The sequence below is a fragment of the Pseudomassariella vexata genome (assembly GCF_002105095.1).
Source record: "Pseudomassariella vexata strain CBS 129021 chromosome Unknown BCR38scaffold_8, whole genome shotgun sequence".
Classification (NCBI taxonomy): domain Eukaryota; kingdom Fungi; phylum Ascomycota; class Sordariomycetes; order Amphisphaeriales; family Pseudomassariaceae; genus Pseudomassariella; species Pseudomassariella vexata.
This window is the reverse complement of record NW_024467963.1, coordinates 846,967-864,005: the sequence shown is the minus strand read 5'-3', so window position 1 is coordinate 864,005 and position 17,039 is coordinate 846,967. Positions and strand designations below refer to the sequence as shown.

Genomic DNA, 17,039 nt, shown 5'->3' with positions numbered 1-17,039 from the left:
ACAAACGTTGGTCCAAGGCAAGCTCGTAAACTTTGATCGAAGATGAGCTTTTGGATATGGATCACAGGAAAGCCTCGTGGATGTTGGTCCAAGGCACGCATGTGAACTTTGACCAAGGCAGGCACGAGAGAGAGCATTGGTCAAAGGCCACCGCCGAGAACGCGGATCTAGGGCAAGTGCCGAAAATATTAGTCTGCGGTAAGCCTTGTGGTTATCGGCAGACCCCTCTAATTCAGCTCCCTTCCAGGAAAGGAATGAAAAAGTGCAGTTCTCATGCACTCTGTACCGTTGGTAGTTTGGAGCTTGAGAGGCCTGGGGGATTGGGGGACCAAACTCCAGGCCAGTCTGTAAATAACACGACTGGGTATTGATTTTCTGCCTGCAAACTCACAGGACATTCACAGCTTCTTCAAAGGCCTCAACTTTCAAAGAGTACAACTGTATCTTGTGCTAAGATACTATCAACTGGGCCTTGTCTGATGCACTCCCACTGCCCCCAACATTCAAAGAGGGTTTGTCTTACTGACCTGGCTCTCTCACATCTACTTGTGTTTACTACATGAGCACTCTCTATTCGTTTAACATAATTCATGATTGTTGATCCTCCTTGTTGTGGAATCAGCATCTCAAAAACTAGCGTCAAGATTTGATGGAGATCTCTTTTGGAATTCAATACCGCAGTGAGTGGGTTGCTTGCCTTTCGATGACATACGTAGACATATGTTCTTTCGCCATGTAGGGGCTTGGTATTGTCCTGAGTAGAATGAGGTAAATGCATTTCTAAGAATGGTGACTTGATTCGGATACGGCTATCAATATGAATTAGGTAAGTGGTAAAGTTTGTTTGGGAATCTGGTTGGTTTTGTCAGGCTGTTTTAGGACTTGTCAAGAATAGGAGTGCGTTATGCATTATGTCTACGTCCTCGATGGATATCCAGCATGTCGAGGCTACCTGAAAATACCCTTGGCTATATCGGTCCTCCGTATTGTTTCGCAAGACCGAACATATCAAGAGTAGTCTCAAGCCACGGCCCTGCCACTAAGTAACCAAGTCTGCTACTGAATGTATAACAGACATTAAATTGACTGTTGGTTTTCGTTAGGCAAATCCCTGAAGGTTCTCCCCTGGCGAGTAAAGTGTTCCTCGCATCGTCATAAGTGTACAGATGGCTAGTCGCCAAGAGAAACCGATGCTGTCCCATTCCAAAGAGTCCGTTCCACCCAGACCCATGAGTTCAATCAAACACTCCACTCCGCCGTAACGTAGATTATGTACAAAGAATTATCTAATACATTTTGGCAAAAAAAAGACTATTCTCTCTCTCTCTCTCCCTTCTTGGGGAGGGGGCGGCTCACATAGGACCCAGATGGATGGCCTCGCTTTCTTTCCACTGTTCTCGTGAAAGTCCCATATAAAGTAAGAAGCAACCGTTCGTTTCGTTTCCTGCGCGCCGCCTCTCATGCCTCTGTGGAAAAAAAATCGAGAGCCTTTCCGCAGCCCGTGTGATGTCGCTAAATGAAAACTCCGTGCCCATATCTTAAATCGTCATGAAGGAGTGTGGAAAATGGTATAATATGCGTTTTATGCAACCGATACCGGTACGCCATGGTTGGACTCGGGCTCAACCTTCTCTGCCTCGATGAATGCTGGTTGCGTTGCCGTAACTGCTGCACGTGCTTGATCGTGGCTGTCGGACAGCGGGTTGATTGTCTCCTGAGTTGGCGTTGCCGAGCGTTCGACCTCCGTGCTACTAGTGGCTGGTTCCGCGTCGCCAGCCGTGCTCAGCGGACTGGCAGCACCGTTCGTAGAAGCGATGAACGTCTCGCCAGGCTTGGGGGTTGCAGCCTCCTCAATCTGAACGCCGGTTTCGAACTCTTGTCGGAGAGGGCTGGCCATCATGCTCACATCGCCAAACTCGCTTTTGCTTGCGCGAGACATGCGAGCTGGGCTGCGAAGCGGCAAAGGTGGCGGGATTCGGCGAGGAATTGTGACCACTGCCCCCTTCATCTGGATAGCCTGAGCCGCAACGATAGTCATACGAGGGGGGGCTTGTGCTGTCGCAACCTCATACACTACAGGCTCTTCCTCCTCCTGCTGTTCTGCGTCTTCAAACTCGTCCTCGCTATCAGAATCGCCCATTTCTTCGTCGTCGGCGTCAACTCCATCGTCGTTGGTGACATGAATATCTGGTTTTTCGGCTTCAGCGCTGGTGTGCGCCTCAGCTTCGCCATTCGAGACATGCTTTTCTGGACTCGCGGTGATGGGTTCCTCTTCCAAATCTGGAAACGCCGACAAGTTTCGCAGGGCGCTCAAGTCGATCTTGGTATAATCGACTTCCTCGGGTTCTTCTTCAAATTTTGGCACCTCCTCGCTAATTCGCCGCGGTTGCCCATTCTCGCTGTAGCTCGGGCTCGGTGTCGTTTCCGGCGTGTTGAGCTCTGTTTGAGTACACGCATCAGTCATTTGACTGCGCTCGGTGGCCATCGTTTTGCTGGACATGTAGCTACCTCTATTACTTCTCGACAAGTAAGTGTCGACGCTTTGGCGCCCGGCTCTGGGGAACGCAATGCTTGTGGGGCTTGGGGCATACTCGAACTGGCTGCTTTCGGGCCTGAGCCTCGTTCCGGCCTCGCGAATTTCCAGTCCCGCCATCTCGAGCGCCAAGACCCCGAACGGGTCAGGATCTTCGATGTCGGGAATGCCAAAAGATGGCGATAATGAGCTTACGCTAGACGGCGATTCTATACTTGCATCTGAGGGACATGGGGTGGAAGCCAGTTGCTCGACAAGTACGGCGTCGTAGTCCGTCCTGCCTTCAGCCGCCTTGAGTATTTCGGACAATGATCTCAACTGGGGCAGACTTTGGTTGACGTCGCCAGCGAGGATTTTGGGAATGCTGAAATTGGCGCCGTAGAATCGTTCGTTCTCGTCGGGTCGGTGGCTCAAGATGGTGCCGTCCAACCTCACGTTGGCCGATTGCCCTTTCGCTTTCACATAGGTGAAGACCGTGTCGCTCAAATCCGCCCATCTGATATCGTTCTCGAGCAACCCGAGCGATACGAGGGGACCTGCGGCCAGGCTGACATCAGTGCCGAGTGTGAATTTGGATCTGCCGAATGTCTCCAGCATGGTGAACGTGTTGATGATGACAACGCAGTCGTATATGTCAACCCCTAAGACAAACCCCAGGGTTGCAGTCTGCAGCATCAGCCCGGACGGTGGTGACCAAGTGCCATCCGCCTTACGGGCTAGCAGGATACCACTACCTCCCGATCCAGACGTCCACAAGCCGGAGCGCATGGAAGTAAACACGGCTAGCCCCACGGCATTCTGCATTATTCTCGGCGGGATCTTCTTCAAGACTCTACTGGTGCTGGTGCCGCCGCTCGATGTGGTCAACGGACTGGTTGGCCGCTCGTCAGGGACCAAGAAGCCATCGCCTAAGGAAGGTTATCAGTAACACGGTCCTACGAGCTTGGGCGGTTTGTTGGTCGTACTGCAAAACGACTTGAGGATGCGAGCCGCCTTCTCGCATTCCTTATCCAGCGTCGTAGGCCAGAAGGCTTCCTTTGTGAGTCGAGACGTGCTCAACCGATTCGTTGGCGAGGGGATCTTGTCGGCCCATCCGCGAACCTTGTCGAGGCTCGTCTTGTTGCCATTAGTGCTGCCGCTCCCGGCGCTGTTCCGGCTACGGTCCCAGCTTGGAAGCAGAGCCGAAACCCGCTGCATGGTTGTGATTATCCAGGTAAACCACCAGTTGCGCCCTCAGATCATGGAATCATGGACGCAAGGGAGAGAGACGGCGATGGGGGTGGGAGTTGGTGTTGGGTGTCGCAGAACCCATCAGGCTTCTACGCCAACAAGGGAGGGCGGCTGTCTTTGGCGAACTCTACTCTGTCGCGTGTTGGGGAACGGAGGGGGTGGAAAGAGACGGAGATGGCGGCAAGCTGATGGGAAACTCAAGTGACGGTTTGACACTTGCGGCAAAGCGTGTAATTCCAAAATGGGGTGGCGTGGCTAGCGGGGGTGACCAGCACACCTGGTCAGCCTGCAGGGGAATGCTGGACCTTTCTCGGCCGGTGGCCTAACTCAAAGAGTCCAGGATCAATGTCACTGACGATTTAAATTCAGGAACGAGGGTAATTAATAAGGTACCGGCAACATGTAGATGGTCCACGGGTGTAAATGGGAGGGGCGGAAGCTGCGGGGCCCTCTGGAAGCAGCAGCAAGCTAAAGTAGGAACATAGAAAACCGACGCGGGAGGAAGTTACAGTAAATACTTCATTCAATAGGTACGCAAAAAGCAAAGAATGCAGCCCCCCAGCTAGTCAAATTTGGAGTGGAATTGCTGCATGTAGACAATAAGGCGAAGGACTGGGGCACTCCTCACTCTACACATCTGCATTTCTGCATTCAGTCAAACCAGTGGCTTGAGGCTAACGTAAGGCTGTCGCCATGGCTTGTCATCCTTTTGGATTTTACTTGGCGGAAGGGTCTCCCATGAAAGCCTTCCAAAGTCTGATCCAAGTCTTGCAAATTTCGGGACGAACGCATGCTCCACATTTGTTCGCCCTCCTATTACTGTCACCGGCAATTTTCGCAACCAAACGAATCGCCGATGTTTTGCCCTCTCGTGCCTTTTTCCTCCTTGGCTCTACCGCTAATGCTGTGCTCCGCACTCCCCCACTGTGTCTCTCGTCAGTGTCACAGAGACGGTCCCTCAATTTAAAAAGAAATGTTGACCATGTAGTACCACTTGTTGAACATTGGCCACACCAAACTTCAGAACGAATTGAACCTCGGAAGGTTACCTGCTTGCTTCTCCACATCGTTTTTCCAATACTGGCGTAGCAGCGGCGTTCCTACCGGAAACGCACTTGAGCACTGACAGGCCGGCATTAGCGGCTATCCCATCTCTTCTTCTTTGGCGGCGGAATCACCAACATGAATCGACGGCTGGAAAAGGCAAACACCCTCAAGTTTGATGCACAGCAAGTGATACACATAGAGTAATCAATATTGCAAAGCAGACGCACGGCATAAGCAGCGCTAGCCCCCAAGATGACACCGCAACGCACGTCGTTTACTACCTCGCTACCGCTTACATCGTGACCTTCCGAGTTGTCATTATTGCACAGAGATCAAAGCGTACATCAAGGGCTAGTCTTGGATAGGGATCATCCTCCGCAGGGTGCCCGGACCCCGTTCCATGCCGCTGGTTCCCAAACACAGGGTCATCCTTGAACCGCATCACGAAAGCCGGTTCTTGTCGTACATGGCATGTTTCTGTTCGCGTCGCTCACAGGCCAGCAATTCGGGACAATTCTCCTAGTTGGTGGGCATCGCCACGATTTCAATCAAATAGGTTTCCTTGACCAGTCTGTCTGATGAGATCGACCCCGCCCTACTCCGCCTCCAATACGTCGTGAAACCCGTCCCCCCCCCCCGTTCCCCCCGAGATCACCCGCAGGAGATACGTTACGAGTTGTCTATGCAATAGGGTTTCGCTGTGTACACTACCGATGCTGCCGATCCTCCCCACTCGACGCCGCGCCGGAAGCAGTACTCTAGTGGCATGCGTAGATCGTTCCGCGCGCGGCTAGGCAAAATATGTACAGGAATGTATGTCAATAATGCTAATAAGTCGTTCATCATTACTCAGTAACTTTGCAATTGCATCCTCTGAAACTCCATGTATCTCAGACTCTGATTAACCCAGCCAAACCACGAAACTCCAATCCCCTGAACCAACTCTTTTGCCTGCATCGGGGGTTTGTTCCGTTCGCTCGTTTGTCGCTGCGTCGGAGGGACCCTGAAGATGATCGTCACGAGATTCCAAGATCTGAAAAGTGGGAACCCCGAGATTTCGGCTTTCGTCTAACCCTCCAAGTCCCCGTTCCCCCTTACAGCTGTTTCTTCAATGACCCAATGGGACCGTCTCCCGACAAGACCTCGGAAGCCTGCTTGTTGCCCTTGAGTTGCGCTGGAGATCATTATCAGCAAATGGATATACCTTTCAGTTTCGGTAGTTGGGGGCGGCGGGCTAGGTTCATCAAATTAACAGGCTAAAAATAAAAACACTCACAGTCCATGTAGTCTTTGCCCTGAGCTTCCATTTTCTCTTGTTCTGCCTTGGCTTTGGCTTTGAACATCATGACACTGAGGGAATGGCACACATAAGTTAGTTCGAAGGTTGTGATACCTACTTCAGTATCGTGCACTGGGATTGGCAGAGCCTACCCGAGCTTCTCAATCAGTGGATCCAGCATGCCCTGCTCGTAGGCAACGTAGCTGCCGCCTATCAAGGCGCAGATGACTAAGAGCGAGACGAGGACCGTCTGCCAAGCTTCGACTTCAGCCATCATGTGCGGGTCGGTGTTGTAGTGTGAGTGCTTAAGTGCCGGCCTGGGGAAGAAATGGGAATTCAAGGTAAAGTCTCAATTGTTTAATTAGATTTCTTATTTTGTTTTCGGAATTGACTTTCGTTCTATACATTCTGTTCCTTTATATCCCCCAGGCCATGCTATATCCCAACCTGTTTCACGCTCCAAATGCCTTGAAGAGGAGATGAGGTTCATGCCGCATGACGACATCGACCAACGCAAAAGCCGGATTTCTCAAGCCCGCAACAGAGCTCGCCACACCCGAGTGATACAAACGCCAGGAGTACAAGCGCTCCCAATTAAATCATGAGTGGTTCTGTAGTTCGAAATAATCAAGGTTCGTCGTGCAGCTATCCGAGCGGCAGATACCATGCTCCAAACGCCATGTCATCGTGAGGTGATATTGATGCGAAGTTCTATATTGCGCCCTCGATCCCTGCTGTCGAGGGGCTTGTGGAAAAGTCTCAAAAATTCTGTGCCAGCGCGTTTCCTGGGTACGAGCCGCCGAATCGTACAAATTGTTCGAAAGGGAGGCAGTTGATGGTCTTCCGAGAGGCTCGAACCCAGCGTGGACAAGGCACACTTTCCCAGGATTCATTGGTCAAGGGGTAGAAGTTGTAGGTCTCGTGGGAGGGGAGGCCGCGATGCTCGCATTCGAAGATGCCCTCCAGGTGTAGACGCTCAAGGTTGGGGAGCTTCACATGCAGCCCAGCGAATAGAGACTTGAAGTTGCCTTCGTATAAATGGATGCCTCCACTCGAGGCAGCATCTGGCGTAGCTAGTCCACGTCCACCCAGGCGGAGGCGCCGCAATGTCGCATTGTGTCGTGCGAGAAACTCCCTCAGGTCCTGTTCGTCGCAGGAAACGCCTTCCAGTGTCAACTCCTCGAGTTTCGTGAAAGTGAAGCCATTTAATAGTTCCCGGAAAGAGAGAGCGAACTTGGAGTCGGGGCTCGAATAGGGGTGGAAAGCGAGCTTGAGTTTCTTCAACTGGCTCGCTACTTGTAGAAGGTAGCCCAGACCGTTGACCGCCATGACGGCGGACGAAGGTCCCACGAGGCCAGACGGATCCAGAGTCAGGCTGAGTTCGGACAGGCTGTCAAACGACTGGGCATGTGCAAACCAATGCTTCCGCTGGACCTTGTTTTTCAACATCTCCAAAGGGAATCGGTCGACCGAGAAGGATGAAAGCCGCACGCCATGTAGCGCGAATATAATGGTGTCAAGATTGGTGGAAGCCAGGGGACGGTCCATTTTCCTGCAGTTCGGCATGTCGTAGACCTCTCTCATTACCACCACGCTGTCGTCAAGGGGGCATTGCGTGAAGGTGATCGCCACGTCCTTCAAATTGGGAAGAGCAGTGAAGGCTTCTCTTAAGTCATCGCTTCTGGTGTGCAGTGGATCCGCCGTCTTGCGACCTCTCTGGACCTTGCGAAAGTCGTCGAATGCACTCGTGAGGAGAGCTGCGCGCTCTTCGGGAAGCTGAGCAAAATGCTGGCAGTAGGCGGAGTGTCTGGCATAGTATTCATCGACCTCGGCAAGATTGATGACTATCGACTCGATGCTGCCTCGGAGGCGGTCATGCAAGGCGATACTGTGCAGATGGTCGATGTCGTCCCTGTAGCCCAGAATGGTGAACTTCGGGGGCAACAGGTAGTCGTAACCCACGTCGGCCAAGGTACGATTTGTTTCTCGCAAAGTCCTAACGGATGGGGGATCGCATGATGAAAATATGAGCCTCAAAAGCTCGACTGGCAAGGCGTCCATCAACTTGTTGTGGCCGGATGCCGCCTTTTGCAGCTGTCAATAACGAGGCCGGCGACGAGAACCCAGAACCGCGGATACCCGAACACGTTGTGATGATGATGATAACGACAGGGTGCGGGCTGTCTTTTGCAAGAGAACGAGTGTCCCGCTTTTACTACGACTGGCTGGGAGGTCGGTCAGTCAGCGAAGGCGATGATGTCGAGGCAAACATTCAAGGCGATGCGGCAGGCTGGGGGTGATGGAATAATATGTATGTATATGTACCTAAAAAGTCAAAGGGTAAGAGGAACGCCCTGGTCTGCAGCGGGCCTTTCAGGATCCGATTGGGTCGGTGAGGGTGAGACACATATAGACTTTGTCAGTGATCGAGTCTTTTGTTCTGTCAGACACGGGCTTGGGCAACTTTTTATCACATGGAACCTCTGCAGTAAATCAATATCTCGCTTCTTTCTTTTGTTGGATGATCGAAGTTGCGGTAAGGAAAGCTGCCAGACCAGCCTGCGACGTGGCAAGGGGTCTAGTACCTGCATAAGTTCGTTAATCATCAACACCGTGTGTCTAAAGCCTGGGCCAGACTGTGCATATCTGGGAAGCTGGAGGAGTTTTCGTGAACCGCCATTGGCCAAACGACCTGCTACACCTGACTCTTTTGAGCTGATGCCTGGCTCCCACGCCGCAATCGAGAATGCACATGCGTCTGTTGGGACCTGGATAGTTCATGAAGAGCAACGACAAGCTTGACTAGGTCTAGGGCACCCCAGGAATAGTGCCAGGTCACACAGAGCCGGACCAGCATGAGAGCCTCAGTCACACCGACTTCTCCTCTCCATTGCTTCTCAAAGTTGGGGAATCGGCGACAACCCAGACACCACCAAGCATCGCATCGCATCGCATCATCCTACCTCGCACCTTCCACCTGTCTACCCTTGTTCGTCTTCCAAGTCGGCCACGAACCCTACACTGTCCTGTCACCAAGCAACTAACAACTAGTTAACCACGCCCAACGTTAACGGTGACACAAGAGGAACACGAGTGCCCAAAGTTGCATCGGATTGCGCATAGTGTGTGCAGATGTCGCTATTGCAGTAAGTTTGATTGACTGGTCTTGTGGGTGGGTCTTGAATGGTCTTCTGGAAAATCATCAATCAAAAACTGGGGTTGGTCGGCTGAATAAACAGACAAAGACACTAACACACGTGGTTTACCGCCAGGACGTTCCGGAACCTGTCGCCGAGGATGCGCCTGGGAGTCGGTGTCGGCATGCTCGCCTGGGGAGCGATTGGGCTGCAGCTGTCCGATCGTGCTGAAGACAAGTACGGCCTCAAGGCTAGCGAAAAGGACCACGCTGCCCTCAATCAGATGGTTCCGACCATTGTCACAGTGGACAAGGCCAAAGGTCGGTGAGCTGGTGCAACGTGCAACCACCAAACCCGCTTCGGCGGTGAGCAAAAGCTACGAATATCAAAGCGCACACACATAGGCAGCAGGGGTTGTCTCCCAGCTTTCAAGACTACGTCCATCTTGTTCCGGAATGTGGATGAACTCCTCGCTTTGGCTCCTGGTCACGGGGCGCCTCAATTGTATTTTGGAACAACTACAATACTCAGACTTTAGTGGCCACCGTCTACTTCATCCATCCCATCCTGATTGATATCATGACAGCTTATTTCACTCGCTGAATTGAACCTCTGCCACCAACTATCCACGTCGCCCCATCGACAATCAAAGCAATCATAGTCGAATGATGAGTTCCCTGTAAAAGCTTCGGTTGTGAAACGACACAAGATATTCAATACTGCACCACCAACCCGGCCACAAAAGCCGGCTCCGTAGCCACTCCAGAGACCATGACTCATGTGTCTATCGAGATGCTTTCACTAGTTCCTTGAGCAGCTTCAAAGTTTAGATACTCTAATGTCTGAAGCAGTATCCTCGAGGAAGATGCAGGGTTGCCGGCGTACAGGACACCTGTTCGTTGATGCAGGCATTGGCTTCGTATTCACCCAGTGGAATGCAGCCATCTTGTAGTTCCAAACCTGTCTCCCATATTACTACTAGACCCGCGCGACCCCCCAACATGTTCATGTCATCATCTCTTACAGATCTCTGTGCTCTATCTAGTACAGTCCTGTTCTGAGCCTCCTGCAGCTTACTTACCCAAATTACACAAGCACGACATAATCAGCAGGATCACTCTCGTCTTCCGAGAGACCATCGCGTGACTTCTCCACCTTCCCAAGGCTTGTCCTACACGATCATATTGTAACCTATTGTGTCATCCGCCACCGTTATCGGGGAACCTCGTCTTGCTCGGAAGTAGACTCATATTCGATATTCATAAGGGGGTAGGTAGGCTCTGGCTGTGTGCTCGAGCATCATCCCGGAACTGCAGTCGATACGTAGAGTTGAAGGATCATACCAGAACTACAAGTAGAGACCTGTGCCCTACAGTCCCCGGCAATCGGTGTCTTCTCTAGTTCAGCACTTGGATGCCGTCAAGCCACGGAGTACTTGCTCACGTAATCACGGCGTAGTCAGCAGACGGTCATCCTCGTCGTCCCAGGTCAACTCAGAAGCTGGCCACAGCCAGATAGGTTTGGGAGGAGCTACGTCGACAAAGAGTCCACCGTTTTCATTTTCATTTCCATACCCGGTCGAAACTATTGACCGCAACCCAACAGAGTCTCAAAGGAGCAATCGAAGTACGCTACAACCCAAAGCGACGGCATGACGTAGTCGGCGAAAACCCCTGAACGACATAGTAGATATCCAGCTTCTGTCACTGGCCCACCGCATCCTGGCTCTTATTTAGACGTCGTCGGGTAAGAGCATGATGGAAAGCATCAATGTTTGTTGGGTCACAGCCGTGTAACCAAGCGGCGTCCCTGCACCAAGACAGTCATCGCAAAACGGATGGATATACGCAAGACACGGAGAGTATATCAATGGGAAAACTTCAAAAATTGCCTTGATTGGTACGAGATAGGCTCAAATAAAGAGATACATCGCATAATACAACTGAAGACTGCTCGACGAATGCTCTTTTCATCAACTAGTGCAACGCGTACCGAGTGAATCATCCTCCAACAGCAGAATTTGCTACACGTGAAAAGTCATAATCGCCACCTTTAAGGGGGCCCAAACCGGTCCCCCGGCCTAATCTATGGGTCGAGTCTAATGCAGAAGCCAGTCTAGTTCAAGTATCGCAGCCAACCCCGGTAAAATGCAAGTCAGAGATGCCGCCGTCATGCCAGTCCGATGCAGATAAGGGGGGAATCGAAACTTTTAGACAGGGAAAAGAAGAAAAGTAAAGCATGTAGAAAACGCCTGAAATGCTGTAACCATCGCCCGGTGCCCCCTTTGCAACACACCCCTCATATCTCCGTCTTAATGGCAGGAGAATTTACAACCTGCGGCAGTGGCCGAAACAAGTCCGTCATGTTGACAGTTAGATCCTGAGCATCTCGAGCGCCGTAGTCATTAGCGATGTCGCCAACGGAGCCCATCTCTTCACCTCTGTTGACCCCATCAGACATTACCCAGGCCTTGACTGATTTGAGGAGTCCCATGACGTGACGGAAACGATGCTCGGCCGGCATTTGCAAATCCCCAGGTCGAGTGTTCTTCAGTAGCCACTTCGCCAACCAGAAGTGATGGATCCCATCGCGCGAGAAACCATACCGTCGGGGATTCTGAACCGAGTTTGGTGGAAACTGAATCGCCATGTCCATGTCCCAGTTCGACTTGAATTTGTCGAGCGCAGTGCAGAATGACTTGTACACCTGAGGGGTGAGGCCCTGGTTCAAGGCATTGACAGGTGTAGCTCTGCCGCTGTTGTTTGCGCTCACGTTGCCACTGCCAGCTTCGGAACCAGACTTGAAAATCCAATCGTTCTGAGAGAGGGGCGTCAAGGAACCATTGATGCCGCTGATACTGTTCAAATTGCCACCCAGTTGCGCGTGGCGGATTTGAGCAAGCAGACAATGAACGATAATGAATTTGCCGTAGAGGTTTGTGCTTCCAGGATGAATCTGATATGAGGGGTGAAACAAGGCCTTGAGTGCAAGATCCACTTCAGGCTGCTTGCTACGCTGAGACCCATCGGGATTTCGTGCTTTTGCCGCTTCGGAACCATACAGATGAAGCGCTTCGGCGCACTCAATTGGAGTCTGAGCTTCCCAAGCCGCGTCATCTGCTGGCAACGGAATGTGCAACTCAAAGCTGTCAAACTGGGGCCTAGTATTAAAGTAGAGACTTTGTGCCACATCAGTCAAGTAAAGCATGTGCATCAGCCGCACACGCCGCTCCTGTTCAACCCACGTGGACCAGTCGAAGCTCTGGGGATTGACAGATTCCAGAGACAAGTTGGGTTGGTGGAGAATACTGTAGAGAGAAGAGTCAGCCGAGACTTGCAACAAGCCGCGGCGTCTAGCAATGCCCGCAACCATGGGGAAAAGGCGCGTAGACGTCTCCCGTTGGGCTGGCGTGCCATTCCAAAGTAATAGGGCCGTCAAGAGAACAAGCGCTTGCAGTTGTTCAATGTCTTTCCTATTGTCGCGAGTTGGAGCCCCATGCTCGGATTTAATTTCCTGGTGGTCTGACAGAAGATCTGAATCGGCATCCAGAGCAATCTTCAGAAAATTCATGGCATCGCGAACGTGGTCAGGTGATACTTGATCGGAATAGCATGCTCCAATGCAGCACATGCCGGCGAGAAGGCCAGTGTACGTTTCCATGGGATGGAATGTGGGGGTGTGTAAAAAGGAGAAATGGACGTGGTAATGAATATATTTTTCTAGAAAGTCTTTTATGTTCGCTGGCGAGAAGAAGGTGTTGATACCAGCCGTTGGGGGGCCCACGACAGCTCCGGGAGTGTGGAAGAAGTTGATGATCTGTGAAGACAGCTGATGATACGATATTCCCCAGTTGGCAAAGAAAGGCGGTCGTTCGTTCACGTTGTTCGCGGTCGTGCCCGGAAGCCCAGTGGCCCTTGCGGTGTCTAGGTTATGTTCTCGTTTGGTTGCGATCTGCGTCTGTCCAAGATTAGGATTCGGAGGAGGGAACGTATTGACGTAGGTCTCTTGCGCACCAGTCTGCTGGAACATATTCCAATTGAGATCCTGTTGGCCTGGGTTGGAACCTCCAAACATGGGCATCCCGTTCTGGTTCTGGGACATGCTGTAGTTGGCCAGCTGCGGGTTGATGTTGGACGCCATGGTGCTCTGCATATCGCCGTTGTAGACCGAGTTACCACCAGTCATGCTTCGTCGGTCGCGATTGTTGGCATCTTCCATTCGGCTCATGCTACTAGATCTCGAGAGTTGGTTCTGGTCGTTGGCCATGTTCTGCATTCCGTCGTTCATCTGGACCATGCCGAAGGGGTGCACTACATTGTCGCCCTGCATATTGTTCATACCGTTCATCTGGGCCATTTCGCCCTCAGCTTGCTTCTGTTGTTGCTGTTGATGCTTCTTAACGTGAGCTTGGGGGTGGGACAGATGGCTCGCCCCAGTCGGGTTTCCGCGGCGAATCGAGCACTTCTGGAAGTGACGCTTCAGGATATCACTACGGGAGAACGTGTCCCGGCACAACACGCACATGTAGGGGCGGTCGCCGGTGTCTGGACACACTTCGTGTTAGTTTATGATCCAGTCCCAATCCTGCAGCAAGAACTTACGTCGGAGCAGATGGCGCTTCAGATGCTTTGCATGAAGATAGGTCTTCGTGCAATGAGGGCAAGGAAACTTGCCATCCGCATCCTTCTGGGGGATGACGGTACTCTTGGCAGCGCCAGAACCGGTAGGGGCAGCAGGTCTTCCCGGGGCACTGGGCAAAATACCGCGACGTCCTTGAGAGCCAACGACGTGAGTAGGCTGGTCACTTTCCTGCATGAGAGACTGTTGGTGGGGCATCAGCGGACTTTGACCATAGGGAGACGACAGGCCGGACTGAGGCATGACACCACCAGCGGGCATAGGCCGCAGGACGGGCGGTCGGCTGGCGGGAGCCGGCGCAATGGGCTGCGGGTGGGAGGCGGCGACAGAGGATTGAGGCATCATGGAGGAGGAAGTGCCATATCCTTGGTGGGGTTGCGGGTACGGGTTCTGCATCATTTGTGGATAGCCTCGACCAGCACCTTGGGAAGGCGGAGGGTAATTGCTCATGCTGTTGGGAGGATTGGGAGTTCCAGGAGTACCAGGAGTTCGCGGCGTGTGCGGGTGACTCCCGTAGATAGATTGCATAGCCGGGTTCTGAGGTTGCAGAGGCGGCAGCGTGTGCGGCGGCATGTGGCCGTTCTGCTGCAATTGATGGGGCGAGATTGCTGCTGGCGACGGATAGCTTGATGCTGATGTGCCTATGACATTAGACTGGTAGTGAGAGCCGTCCATATCCCGTCGAGCCGAACCGAGCCGGTGATGCGATCGATGCCGGTCTGTGAAGCGTCTCGTGCGTTCCCACAGAGAGGCAGGTTTCCGACTTCTCGAGCGCTTCGAGAAGATCAACACAACAGACTGGCTTTATGCACAGTAGCTTTTGTGGTGATGCAGACGCGTTGATCGTCGAGGAGGGGGGGAGGGGGACAAGGCCGCGCGAGAGTTGGCGATGTTTGCTTGCGATTGTTTATGGGACCTAAAAATCCGAGAGTCCGCGGAGTGACGAGGGAACAAAAAAAATACGATGGACCCCAAGAATTCCTCCGCGACTGTTACCTAACGGGTTCGTGAATAGTTGTCTCCAGTGTGGGCGAATATTCCTGGAGTGCAGTCTCGTGGGTACAGGCCTGATGACAATAGGAATAATCTGGTGATGAGGGGAATTTGGTGTTTGGGGTAAGAATTGGGGACCAGATGGAGCTGTGGATGAATTGTAGTTCGTGAGGCTGCAACCAAGCCGGCAGTAAAAAAAACAAAAAAAGAGATGGGACTGATGGGGTCCAAAAAGGACAGTGAATTTGGTGATTGTGTTTGTAAAGTGGAGACTTTGGGGTCTTTCGAGCTGGACGGGCAGAGGTGTCGACTCTTTATTCGTAATGAATTTTTTTTCGGGCTTGCCTCTTCTTCAAAATTGTGCGGTCGGCCTTGGTTCGCAGTGAACCTGGTCAATTTGGAGATCAAGTTCAGGTAAGTTTAGGTAAGTTCAGGTACAAAGAGGTGCCAGAGTGGAACCACGAGTGCCGCGAAGAACCGTTTATCGGTGGAAGAGTGGGTTCACTTCTAGTGGCAGCGCACCAGGGTGTGGATTAGATTGAGAGCGGATGAATGGTGACGGTGAATTGACGACGGGCAAGACGGGGTCGTCACGAAGTTATGCAATGCAAGGTGCACTGCTGCTTGGCTGCTGCCGCTTCAAAGGTGGTGTAGATGTGAAAAAGAGTGGGTAGGAGGCAGGTGGCAAGTGGATCCCCAAGTGGAGTGGAGGGGGAGCGAGCCGTACACCGTGGTCGAAAGGGAAAAAAAATCTATGGCAGAAGAGACACGAATGGGTCCCAGGAATCCACCGAGGCGTACCGCAGGTTGAGGGAAGGCACGTACGTCACGCTTCAGACAAGATGTGTCAAGAGATGCACTTGCTGGGTGACAGCTACTCAGGGATCCTTCCTAGCGATGAAACCAATGCGTTTGACAGGTCGGGCCTATCGTCGACAATGAGAGGATGAGGAAAGGTGGGAGGAAAGGAGGAAAATAGAAGGGGAGAGAGAAGAAATACAGATGAGTGAAAACTGATCGCGAAGCCGCAGCAGGAAATACCCGTACGTCGTGTCGAGGTCTTCTGTTACAGACTGGCAGTACACGAGTGGCATGCGCAGGATGTACTGTGGGCGAAGTACTCTTGCCAACTGGCTAGGATCTATGGATACTCTCAACCGAGTTACTGAGTCGAAAGTGTCCACGAGGTACCTTTACGCAGTACGCCTGATTAATGAATGGCGCTTTCACGTTTTGGAAGCCTTTGAGCGTAAAGTAATAGAATATCTGTTGTGGCCTCTTGTCAACTATGCCGGTCCGTCCATCACTCTAATCAATCGCAATCGCTCGATGTGCTTCGCCCTTTCTCTTGATTCTCTACTCAACATGTAATAGGGCCGGCTTCCGTTGCCGCCTTAAGCCACCACGGCGCTTTCTGACTGGCATCAGGGCTTGACGGCCGCACTGACTGGTTGTCGTGGCCAAGCTGTGCTGCCGGCCACTACGAGGCTTATTCCTTGATCGTCGGACGAGCTTCCTCTTTTTTATGTATGGCATGCCACTTTTGCATAGGCGTTGAGAAAGGGTCAAGCAAGCAATTGAGTGCATGGCATCATCTCGCTCGTACAGATATATCTGCATGCACATAATCCTCACCACGAAGCATGATGGTTGCGAGATCATGTGATGACTTCTTGATACTGCCCTTTCGAAAGCCAATTGGCAGCATCACGAAAACTATCTCGAGTAACTTACGAGTAAACGTCTCTACATTTGGCCGCTTGGCCACTGCTCGAGCAGCTGCATCTGCCGTATTCATTGCCGAGCAGTTTCAGCAAATCCTTTCCTTTTCCTTCCTTGCGCACTGTCCACGAGTAGATGATGCTGTCACAGAAAGAGTAGCGCAACAAGTGATATTCATAATCTCCTTTCGGAATGTTTGATACAGTGACAGCAGGGATGCGGCGAGTTTGGTAGGGATGTCTTGCGCGTACGCTTCAGGAATTGGGGGGTTGAAGCCTCTCAACCAAGAGGGACTGACGATGCCGCAACGCTATCAACTCGGCCGTTTTGATACTTATTTTTGTCAACTCAATTGGTGCAGCAGGTGGTATTTTTTGTCGAGAGCTCCATTTTTCTTTTTTTGCCCTGGACTCCTGTCAAGCGTATCCCCTCAAAAGTGGAACTTGCTGTTGCTGCCGCC

At 52.1% G+C, this 17,039-nt stretch overlaps 5 protein-coding genes across 5 annotated transcripts; 1 reads left to right on the top strand and 4 right to left on the bottom strand.

The window, feature by feature from the left end:
• Positions 1-1,582: 1,582 nt before the first annotated feature.
• Positions 1,583-3,730, bottom strand: BCR38DRAFT_345013 (uncharacterized protein; the record flags this gene model as incomplete). The annotated part of the gene is made up of 2 exons (XM_040856150.1): positions 1,583-3,441; positions 3,499-3,730. The coding sequence occupies 2 exons, from the start codon at positions 3,728-3,730 to the stop codon at positions 1,583-1,585; spliced, it is 2,091 nt and encodes a 696-aa protein (XP_040714810.1).
• Positions 3,731-5,904: 2,174 nt separating this feature from the next.
• Positions 5,905-6,363, bottom strand: BCR38DRAFT_344704 (uncharacterized protein; the record flags this gene model as incomplete). Its single annotated transcript, XM_040856124.1, has 3 exons — positions 5,905-5,984; positions 6,087-6,160; positions 6,242-6,363. The coding sequence occupies 3 exons, from the start codon at positions 6,361-6,363 to the stop codon at positions 5,905-5,907; spliced, it is 276 nt and encodes a 91-aa protein (XP_040714809.1).
• A 105-nt stretch (positions 6,364-6,468) lies between these two features.
• BCR38DRAFT_436036 (uncharacterized protein) lies at positions 6,469-8,626 on the bottom strand. Its single transcript, XM_040860427.1, has one exon. The coding sequence runs from the start codon at positions 8,148-8,150 to the stop codon at positions 6,849-6,851; it is 1,302 nt and encodes a 433-aa protein (XP_040714808.1). The 5' UTR covers positions 8,151-8,626; the 3' UTR covers positions 6,469-6,848.
• Positions 8,627-9,221: 595 nt separating this feature from the next.
• On the top strand, positions 9,222-9,554 carry BCR38DRAFT_485915 (putative fatty acid activator Faa4; the record flags this gene model as incomplete). Its single annotated transcript, XM_040863955.1, has 2 exons — positions 9,222-9,235; positions 9,362-9,554. 2 exons carry the CDS (start codon positions 9,222-9,224, stop codon positions 9,552-9,554), a joined length of 207 nt encoding a protein of 68 aa, XP_040714807.1.
• Positions 9,555-11,524: 1,970 nt separating this feature from the next.
• Positions 11,525-14,539, bottom strand: BCR38DRAFT_458377 (fungal-specific transcription factor domain-containing protein; the record flags this gene model as incomplete). Its single annotated transcript, XM_040862153.1, has 2 exons — positions 11,525-13,770; positions 13,828-14,539. The coding sequence occupies 2 exons, from the start codon at positions 14,537-14,539 to the stop codon at positions 11,525-11,527; spliced, it is 2,958 nt and encodes a 985-aa protein (XP_040714806.1).
• Positions 14,540-17,039: the final 2,500 nt, after the last annotated feature.

Bases quoted from the DNA above. Each gene is read 5' to 3' on its own strand.
- BCR38DRAFT_436036 (XM_040860427.1), bottom strand. From the start codon at position 8,150: ATGGACGCCTTGCCAGTCGAGCTTTTGAGGCTCATATTTTCATCATGC.